The sequence below is a fragment of the Dipteris shenzhenensis genome, chromosome 13, assembly GCF_047967505.1.
Source record: "Dipteris shenzhenensis isolate YYH24624 ecotype China chromosome 13, Dip_SZ_1.0, whole genome shotgun sequence".
NCBI classification, from domain to species: Eukaryota; Viridiplantae; Streptophyta; class Polypodiopsida; order Gleicheniales; family Dipteridaceae; genus Dipteris; species Dipteris shenzhenensis.
Window position 1 is genome coordinate 13,434,266 of NC_141608.1, and position 10,681 is coordinate 13,444,946.

The window sequence follows — 10,681 nt, forward strand, 5'->3', positions numbered from 1 at the left end:
TGGAGGACAAAGATCCATGGATGAGGGACTCTGTAGGATGAGACCCTAGTCGAGATGTGCGAGGCTCTCATGGGGGGAATTCTTATGAAATCTCGAGCTTCCAAGTGCCCCTAACCTTCGCCAGCTATGTGGCACCACAAGTTCCACCCTACCGCCCAATGGAAGGAACCTCCATGCAAATGCCCGTGACCCAACCCCTTTGGGAGTCCAACCATTTCCGCCTGTAGCTGTTGCTCCAATGGATGGAGGGCTAGGCGATTCCACTCCTACTACCACATTGAACTTCCCCTTCCAATATGTCAATTGGTTATCAGACTCTTGCATTATTTCAACCCATCTAGCTTTTCTACCTTTAAGCTCTAGATGAGTGCAAATCCACTTAATGCTTTCTTGATAAAAAATTATCTAAATTTTGGCACCATTCAAATAGTGCCTCCATTTCTTCAAAGAATCTATAGCATACACTTCCTTCTCATATGCTGAGCAATTCCATCGGGCAAATTGCTATCTGTACTTGCGCTCCTGACAATCTTACAAAAGTTTGTCATCATATTTATCAAACTATATGAGCCCTTATTGAAAGATGCTAGAAAGCATTGTTGGCAGATAAGAAGCATGGCAATTATCTCCTGTAGACCTTTTGGCCACAGTCACGATATCTACAAGGTCTCAGTCGTCATCTTGCAATTGTAGCTTGACGCTTCTAGGCTGTCCTACCACTTTTGTGCACAAGATGCAACCCGTTGTTGCTATCCCATACTCCCAACCATCATAGAAACTTGACACAAACTACGAATACATCTATCAAACAATAGGAGCCTTAAAAGCAGTGTGGAAGTCTTTACAAAAGCATAGAAGATTATTGGACCTAGAACAATCGTTTGCTGTGTGTGAATTGATTAGTTAGATGCTTTCTCAAAATGAGGTGGTGCTAGAATAATTAGGTACATTTTTTCGAATAACATCAATAGATGCAGTTGATAGATGGTCGAGCTACTACACTTCACTACCTCTAGAATCCTCTCCTAACAACATTATCTCGAGACCATAATTGCTCTGATACCAATGTAAAACCTCTCACAAACAAGGAGGGCTCTCCTTGATTCTCTACCCAACCACGGATTCCTGATGTGAGCCTAATAGATTCTTCATTGTGTGGTCTGAGAATACAAGCAGCTATAGCTATAGACTTCTCTTACTCACCTTGGCTTGAGGCATCACACTCAATAAGAGATAGCAAGACTCGAGTCCTTCTAGCCTAGACTGATCCTAACAAGACAAAGCTAGAGTGCACTGATAGGCCCAAGGCACTCAACTCACAAGATCAAGCCCATAACTGCAATACAAGAGCAAGCCCATTCCAACTCAAAATCTACATGTAAATACCTAGACCTCGACTTAGTCCCAGGCAATTCAGTTGCACCACCTTCCTAAACCAAACATCGAGATCTGCTAGACCACGGCCTTAAATTGGTTCTCTAGCATCACTTGTCTTGGCCTTTCTTGATAGCTCAAGGTCACACCATTTGATTGTTGTTTTCAGCTTAATTCCATGATCACTTGCATGAATGGTCTTGACCTGAGCTAACCATGGTTATGCTACATGCATGGTCTTCACCCAAGGTGGTCGAGATAACGCGAGGTCAATAGGGAATTGGAAGTGTACAAGTTGAATAGACATCCAAATTCCATGTTCAATATGTGGCAGTGCAATGATTGTATCCCTTCTTTGTCTTCTTATATCTCTAGAGCTAAAAATTCATAATAAAAATTCACAAATACTAAATTTATAACTTCATGATAAGTACTTAAAAACTTTTGAGTACATATATTTTCAAACTATTAGGACTGAAAGCAGTCCTCTTACATAACACTCAAATACTTAAATGCCACAAACCTAAAAGAGCCAAATGTAAATTTGTAGAAGGTATGAAGAAGCGATAATAGCCAACTATATGTTAGATAGACTATTATGTCAGGGCCTTTTCCCACCTACCATTGTACATAACTACTTCAATTACATTTTGAGATAACCTTAAGAATACAAATCCATTTCCATTGGTATCCATTATATTATGCATAAAGTGGTCCTAACAAGAAATTTCATATAATTTATTGCACGTATTGTATATCTTTACACTATGATGTCCATCTTCTGAGCTACAATCCCAATGGCTTTGAGTTTTCGAGAATGCTCAATGGTTATTATTTCAAAGACATCAGATTTTCTTTGAATATAATAAACCCAAGGTTTTCTAATTGGATCATCAATAAAAGTAACTTAATAGTGAGAACCACCAAGACATGATACATCACCAGTACCCCATACATATGTAGGCACAAGCTCTAACTTATCTCTCTTCTTTGGTTTTCCAAGTGTGAGAAATACGACTCTCTTTTGTTTTCCATAATTACAGCTCTCACAAAAAGCTAAATCGACCTGCTTCAAACTTGGCAATAGCTTTCTTCAGTGAAGAATCTGCATATCACGTGTCCAAGCGTATGATGCCACATAGCTGTATCTACTCCTGTAGAAGCTAGGGAAATAGAGGAGTAAGTATTATTGGTACATAAATACAATGTACCTACCTTGGGTCCTTTTGCTATTACCACATTGACCTTTTAGTGACCTTCTACGAATTTCCTGTAAATGTGATTGTGCAACCTTTATCATCTAATTGTCCTACTGAAATTAAGTTTCTTCTTAAATTAGGAACATTCCTCACCTCCTTCAGTAACCATTGGTTTGCATTCAGCAATTTTATTGGCAACTTGCCCTTTCCACAACCTTCAATGGTTCATCTCATCACCTAAATGAACGTAGTCTTGAAAATATTTCCTATGAGGTGTAGCATGAAATGAAGCCCCCTGAGTCAACTACCCATGCATCAGTGATAGTATCCAATGAAAGAATTAAGGCACCTTGTAATATAGTAACTGCTACGTTTGCTTCATGTGCATTCTCTTGTTATCCATCTCCTTCCTTTTCTTTCGCAACCAATAGTCTTCCTTTAGGTTTCCTTTCTTTCCACAATGCCAGTACTCCAGGTTCCCTTTGGATTTGAATCTTCTTCTTCTTGACTTGTCAAAATGTCTTGGGCTTTGTCCTCTCTCCCTTTGTCTTCCCCTATTCTCAATAGTCAAAGTATTACCCGATGTTTCACTTGTGCTTTTCCATTGCATTTCGTTGCTAAGGAAAACACCATCAAACTTTAAAGTGTTTGACCCAGAAACAGAGCTACGCATTCATTTCTCCCACTCAAACCAGGAATCTCCTTCCAAATGACTCAAATAAATGCTCTAATATCAGTTGTTAGGAGCAATGTGATAATGGAGTAACAATGCAAAAAGTGGAATGCGTAAAATACACAATATAGAAAGGGTATATAATGGAAGAGAAAGAGAGACACCGATATATGTGGTTCACCCAATGCAAGCTATGTCCATGGAGAAATAGCCAGTCCTACATTTTTCTTATCTAGGAAGTGAGAAGATACAAGACACAAGCAATCCACTGCTCTCCTACTATGTGATCCATACCCTTATCTTACAATTTTGACCACACAACTCATACACTAATTTTCATATATTTTTGGCATCCAGGGCATTACCCTCAAACCCCCACCAAAGGGGACCTAAAGCATGTTGTCGAACCCCCTTGGAAACCCAGTGACAATCCTAGGGGAGGCATTGACCCCCATAAAAGGGGTATAAACATGCTTGGTTCCAAAGCATGGCTATAGACAACCACTAAAAAAATATCAAGCTCCACATACAACACATCTGAAGGACTTTTGCATCCTATAGAGTTGAGAAACCACCTTGAAGTTTAAATGCCAGGGCATCAACATACAATGGAGCCTACTCATCCCTAGATCTCCCATCCACACGAGCCTCTCTCACGTCCAAAACCAACATCTCCATCCTTCCCACCCATAAGCACCTTGAAAACTGAGTCCACACAAATTCTCCCCTCTGAATGATCATTCCCCCAATTCCTTGCACTCACGGTAGCCTTGGGGCCCTTGCTAGACATTGCCTCCAGGCAAGGTCTCTTGGCGCCACACCCAAGAGTCCTCAACTAGGCAAAGCTCGCTCCCCTCAACCCTTAGCTCATAGCTCTACAATGAAGAGCTCTTGTCTGCGAACAATTTGGTAGCCAGACATGTTGAGTGCTCTGTTGCTCCATGGGTCAAATTTATTTAGGTGCATGTGCCTCAGATAATGGACTTAATGATATGTTTGATGATCAAAATTTAGCAATAAGGGTGCTAATCGAGAATATGACATGGATAGCATTGCCAAGTTGAAAAAGGAATCCACAATCCTAATTAACACTATGTTAGAAAATTTGGGAATTATCCAGGTCCTACTTCCAAGCAAGTGGTTAAGGTTTGACCATGTGGCTAAATCTTAATGCCTTATTTGAAATTGAGACTTGGGCAAGTCCCTTAATATGATGTTTTAGGTTAGATTCCACTTTCAAGCAAGAGGTTATAATCTGACCATGTGGCCAATCTTAACCATATTGGGAGTTATCAAACTATTTGAAAAATCCCAAATTTCCTAATATAGTGTTAATTTATGAAAGTTGAAGTTTATCAAAGGCTTTCACTAAGACTTTTAATCATGAATGTACAAACATAATTTGAATGGAGCAATACTTTTTATCGGCATGCTTCAAGTAAGCCAAAGCCACTTGCGCTATGGACTTTTCCATTTATTAATATTTTTTATATTCCAATAAAGTATGTTCCTTTAATTTTATGTTTTCGTCTATCTTGTATATTATTGTGTACAAAAGTGCTACCACAAAACTATACTTTGCTTGCTTCAAGGCTATTTAAGGTAAGTCCGTTAAGTTCACAAGATAAGGATGAGAAAAAAACTAAGTTCTTGAATTATGCAAGACCTTTGCATTTGAATTTCAATTTAAATCATCACAACTTGATAAGAAGTATTCAAAGCGTTCAAAAATATCATTAGAAAAAGATAAAACTCATATCAAACCTAATGCCTTAGCTCTAAAAAAAATAATTTAAAGGGGTTTTATAAACAAAGAAGCACTTTTAGCTCCTTTGCATCCAAAAAATGACTTTATTAATTCAATATCTAATAAAAAAATAAATTGGAGCATAAGCCATAAAACCTTCTTTAAAAACAACTTGCTCAATGAGCTCATCAAGCGAAAGATACAAAAATAGTTTCAATAAGGGTAATCAATTGTGAGACTTTAAATAAATAGTAAATTAAAACCATGCATTCAAAACAAGGGTGCACAAGTGTGCGTGGACACTGCCTCCTAGTATAGCAAGTGCTTCTATGCAAAAGAGAAAGCAAATGATTTTTAAAGAGAATTGGGCTATTAAAAGGTGATTTTTATAGGATGATCTCCATAAATGGCAATTTGAAACACAAAACTTAATTAATTTCTTTCAAATTACATGTGGAAATTCACAAAATAGTTTCAATCCTCCACTATAGCACTCCCTCTAGGGAGGCAGTGCTAATAAAATCACTTGTATTAGTCACCAAGACTATTATTGACCAAGAGCTCATCGCTTGAGCATTTGCTTAAGTGATGAGCTTATGAACCAAGCATGATTTTTGTGGGGTCAAGCCACTGCTTGGTCAACAGACTTGACAAAACGAGTACGATCATGAAGTGTGGTACTAAAGGGCATTGGCATGAAGGTGGGGAACCAAAACAAGGTCTCAAAATTAAGCCACAACTTTTTTAAGAATCTTCTTGGTCGATGATAACATTGCTTGGTTAATAGGATTATCAACCAAGCGAATTTGGGTTCATGATCTCAAGGGATGATTGATAGTAAGGCTTGGTCAAGTCTCTCGGTAAGTTTATGGCTTGGTCAATCAAGGAGTTCACATCCTAACATAAGCTTGGGCAATGAACTCAGCCCTTGAGCAAAAACAAGCAAATTTAAGCTCGTGATCTCAAAGGCTAAGTTGATGGCTTGGTCAATGAGCTCTGTGCCCAAGCCTAAGCTTAGCCTATGGGCTCAGAGCGCTTCCTTACACTACTGCTAGGGTTGGAAGTCCAGTAGCCCTCCCAGCCAGCATTGCAAAAACAATGCCTTCCACCAGAGTATGTAATGAAGCTTGAACACAAGTTTTGCATTTCACCCAATAGCATCAAAGTTCGATTATTTGGGCCAATGATAATGCTTGGGCATTGCAAGGCTGGGGCTAGAATGTTGAGATTTGTGGAGGTTGGGTTGGAGTTGCAACGCCAATCCTCAATGCTCACACGAGCCCTGGACCTCCATGGGGCTATGAGACTTGCCTTCTAGTAGAGGTGGATGAGCAGGCACTTACATGCACCAAGCACTTAAGCACGAGCCATAGGCAACAAGTGAAAGCTCTCATTGGGCTTGAGATCATGAACCTGGTTTGCTTGGTTGATAGGTTGCTATGAGATCTCATCTGCCAAGCGTGCATGCCTTGGTCGATGAGCTCTGTGCCTTGGCAAATGAGCTCAGTGCTGGAGCGCTGAGCTTATCAACCAACCCAAACGAAACAATTGAAATTTATTGCTCCTCTCTTGAAAATCAAGAACCCAATTTGCTTGGTTGATAATCTCATTACTCCCGCAATGAGATCATAATTCTTCCAGAGAACCCAATTTGCTTGATTGATAATCTCATTACTCCCGCAATGAGATCATCATTCTTCAAGAAGTTTTGGTTTGCATTCTAGTAATAATCATCACAAATTTATGGCCCTATTCCTCTCCTGCGTTTCTACACAATCATCAATAACATCGGTCGTGCCTCCTTTTGCCATTGAAGCGATATCCTTGGAGCAAACCGTAATATGCGATGCGAAAATCGACAAGGGAAAGGTCTTGAGATCGAGGTGTTTGGCCGCCGAGCCTCAGGTTGGCGAGCCGCCCAACTGTGCCAAGAATTCACAAGAGGTGCTAAGCGAGCTAGGAACAAGTAAGGTATCTCATACATATGCATCGGATGGGCACCATAAGACTGATCTTGCGATCCCTGAACGCTTGAATGAGGACATCCTCGGTCCAATGGTTCCAGAGACAGATGTTGCTACCTATGCGTTACTTTTGAGGCGATGCACCAAAGCCAAAGCCCTGTTTGAGGGTAAACGTGTCCACGAGCACTTGACCGCACGTGGATATGTACGCAACACATTTCTGGCCAACCTTCTTATCCAGATGTACAGCAAGTGTGGGAGCCTGGGATATGCACGTGCTGTGTTTGACGGAACAGCCCATCGGAATATGTACTCATGGACGATCATGATCACTGCGTTTACTCAGAATGGACATGGCAAGGAGGCTCTACAAGTGTTTGTTCAGATGCATGCAGAAGGCTTTGAGTCAGACAAAGTCACTCTCATCTGCCTTTTGGATGCATGTGCCAGTGTGGCAGCCCTAGAAGATGGTCGACAGATGCACGCTATAATTGCTGGCAACCAATGGGAGTCAGACGTGGTTCTGGGGACAGCCCTCGTCAATATGTATAGCAAGTGTGGGAGACTGGATGATGCGAGGGATGTGTTTGCAGGGATGCCACTGCGGGATGTAGTCTCCTGGAATGCTATCATGGCAGCGTATGCCCAGAAAGGTCATGGCAACGAGGCCCTCCAACTCTTTGGTCAAATGCAGGCAGAGGGCTTTGAGCCAAACAAGATCACCTTCATATGCTTCTTGGATGCCTGTGCCAATGTGGCAGCCCTAGAAGAGGGTCAAGATATGCATGCTACTGTTGCTGGAAATGGATGGGATTGGGATGTTGTTCTGCAGACAGCCCTTGTCAATATGTATGGCAAGTGTGGGTGCCTAGATGATGCAAGGAATGTGTTTGGACAGATGACGCAGCAGGATGTGGTCTCTTGGAATGCCATGATGCAAGCATATGTGCATAATGGGCAAGGCAAGGAGGCTCTACTACTGTTTGTTCAAATGCAGGCAGCGGGCTTCAATCCAAACACAATCACATCCATCTGCGTCTTGGATGGGTGTGCCAGTGAGGCAGCCCTGGAAGAGGGTCGAGAGATGCATGCTAGTGTTGCTGGCAATGGATGGGAATCGGATGTTATTGTGGGAAGCTCCCTCATTAGTATGTATGGCAAAAGTAGGAGCTTGGATGACGCAAAAGCAGTGTTTGCAGAGATGTCTGCACGCGATGTGGTCTGCTGGAATGCCTTGATGCAAGCATATGCCCAAAATGGACATTGCAAGGAGGCCCTAGAATTATTTAATCAAATAGAGGCAGAAGGCCTCCAGCCAAACAAGATCACCTTCATCTGCATCTTGGAAGCATGTGCCAGTGTTGCAACGCTAGATGAGGGTCGAGAGATGCATGTTACGATTGCTGGCTATGGATGGGAATCAGATGATGTTGTTGGAAATACTCTGGTCAGTATGTATGGCAGGTGCGGGAGCTTGGATGATGCAAGGGCTGTGTTTACAGAGATGCCAGTGCGGGATGTGGTCCCCTGGAGTACCATGATCGCAGCATGTGCCCAGAAGGGGTGTGGCAAGGAGGCCCTACAACTCTTTGGGCAAATGCAGGCAGAAGGCTTTAAGCCCAACAAGATCACCTTCATATGCATTTTGGATGCATGTGCCAGTGTGGCAGCCTTAGAAGGGGGTCAAGAGGTGCATGCTTCTGTTGTCGGCAATGGATGGGAGTCCGATGTTGTTGTGGGAAATACCCTCATCAATATGTATAGTAAGTGCGGGAACCTGGATGTCGCGTGGGCTGTGTTTGCAGAGATGCCTTGGCGGGATGTTGTCTCCTGGAGTGCCATGATGACAGCTTGTGCTCAGAACGGGCACAACAAGGAGGCCCTACAATTGTTTGGTGAAATGCAGGCAGAAGGTTTTGAACCAAACAAGATCACTTTCGTCGGCGTTTTGGATGCATGTGCTAATGTGGCTGCCCTAGAAGAGGGTCGAGAAATGCATGCTACCACTGCTGGAAATGGATGGGAGGCAGATGTTGTTGTACAGACAGCCCTTGTCAATATGTATGGCAAGTGTGGGAGCCTAGATGATGCAAGGGTTTTGTTTGCAGAGATGCCACTACGGGATGTGGTCTCCTGGAATGCCATGATGGCAGCGTGTGCCCAGAACGGGCTTGGCAAGGATGCCCTAGGACTGTTTGGTCAAATGCAGGCAGAAGGGTTTCAGCCAGACAAGATCACATTTATAAATGTTCTAACTGCATGCAGTCATACAGGTCTTGTTGCTGATGGAAGGCAATACTTTGCCTCTATGATTAGAGACCATGACATATCCCCCTCAGTGGAGCATTATCTGTGTATGATTGATCTTCTTGGGCGGGGAGGACTATTGAGAGAGGCTGAGGACTTGCTCCTCAGCAGGGCATTAGAACGTGTTGCTCCAGCATGGTTGAGCTTGCTTTCGTCATGCAGCATTCACAATGATATGGATCGGGCTGTGCGCGCTGCAAAATTTGTTTTGGAGTTAGATCCAGGGAATTATACACCATATGTAGTTCTAGCAAATATGCGTGCTAATGCAGGTAGGTCATGTGATGGTGTGATGTTGAGAAAGGCAATGTTAGATATTGGTATGAAAAATATTCCTTGTATCGAGGTGATTAATGTTGCATGAATCTGGTGTTCGAGACAAAAATCATATTATTAAGAAGAAGAAATACATTTCATGCAACATGGGGATGTATAATAACTCTCTGGCTCGCTCGCTCTCTCCCTCTGTCCCTCTCTCTTTCACTCAGGAAACCTAGCTGCAACCAGTCCTGGCTGAGCCAGGCTGTATGGCTCAACCCAGGGCATTAGCTTTGTCATGGAGCTCCCAAGCCTGAACAGTCACCCACCATCACTAACTCCCTAGCCTGAATAGTCGTCGGCCAAACCCTAACTACCACCGTTCTCAAGCTTGAGGCCACACCAAACAGCAGCAACCACTGTTTCAGAATGCAATGCTGTTGAAGCCACCACCACCAACTCAAAAATGAGCTTCATTTGAGGGCTGAGCTCAGTAACGCGCCATTCGGACACCTCCATTCGAGCTGAGCTCAGAAACGAGCCGCTGTTCAGTTCGGGGATGTCATTTTGGGCTGCTCAGTCCTTCAGTTCGAGGCTGACTTGCTCTAGCTTAGAAACACAGGGAAACAAGTGACTGCATTGTGGTTGCTTTCTTTGAAAGGAAAGGGGTTTGGTTACAGAATCTCGTTTTCAATTGTTGAAACGTGATGGAATCAAATGCTGCATTGAAGGAAATACAGCATTGATCTTTTTTCAACTCAACTTAACCAAAACAAAGGTAAAGTTTTTCTCACAAAGAATGAAAGACATTTTAGATTGCTTGAGTAATCTTGAAGGTCTAAAATAAGATCAGATTTTGTGTGTTTGTTTGTTTGAGTTCTTAGGGGCACTTGAGTGTTCTAAATCTGAGTGTTTGTGTTGTATTCTTTTACAATTGAAAGAATCTTTCTTTTGTGAATGAATGCTATGTGAGAGAGTCTTATAACTTTTTTTTATAAATATATTTATACTTACACTTGGACATGTGAATAAATGAAACTCGTATTATTCACATGTGCACATTATTCTAAATAAAGTCATTCATACACATGCTTGTGAAAAAATGTCCTATTTTCACTTGTGCATGTGAAAGAATGGATAGCTATGGAGATCATCATTC

General features: G+C 42.1%; 1 protein-coding gene across 1 annotated transcript; it reads left to right on the forward strand.

Moving 5' to 3' along the window:
• Positions 1 to 6,435: 6,435 nt before the first annotated feature.
• LOC147895051 (pentatricopeptide repeat-containing protein At1g03540-like) lies at positions 6,436 to 9,629 on the forward strand. Its single transcript, XM_087383280.1, has one exon. The coding sequence runs from the start codon at positions 6,737 to 6,739 to the stop codon at positions 9,626 to 9,628; it is 2,892 nt and encodes a 963-aa protein (XP_087239406.1). The 5' UTR covers positions 6,436 to 6,736; the 3' UTR covers position 9,629.
• The last annotated feature ends 1,052 nt before the right edge of the window (positions 9,630 to 10,681 follow it).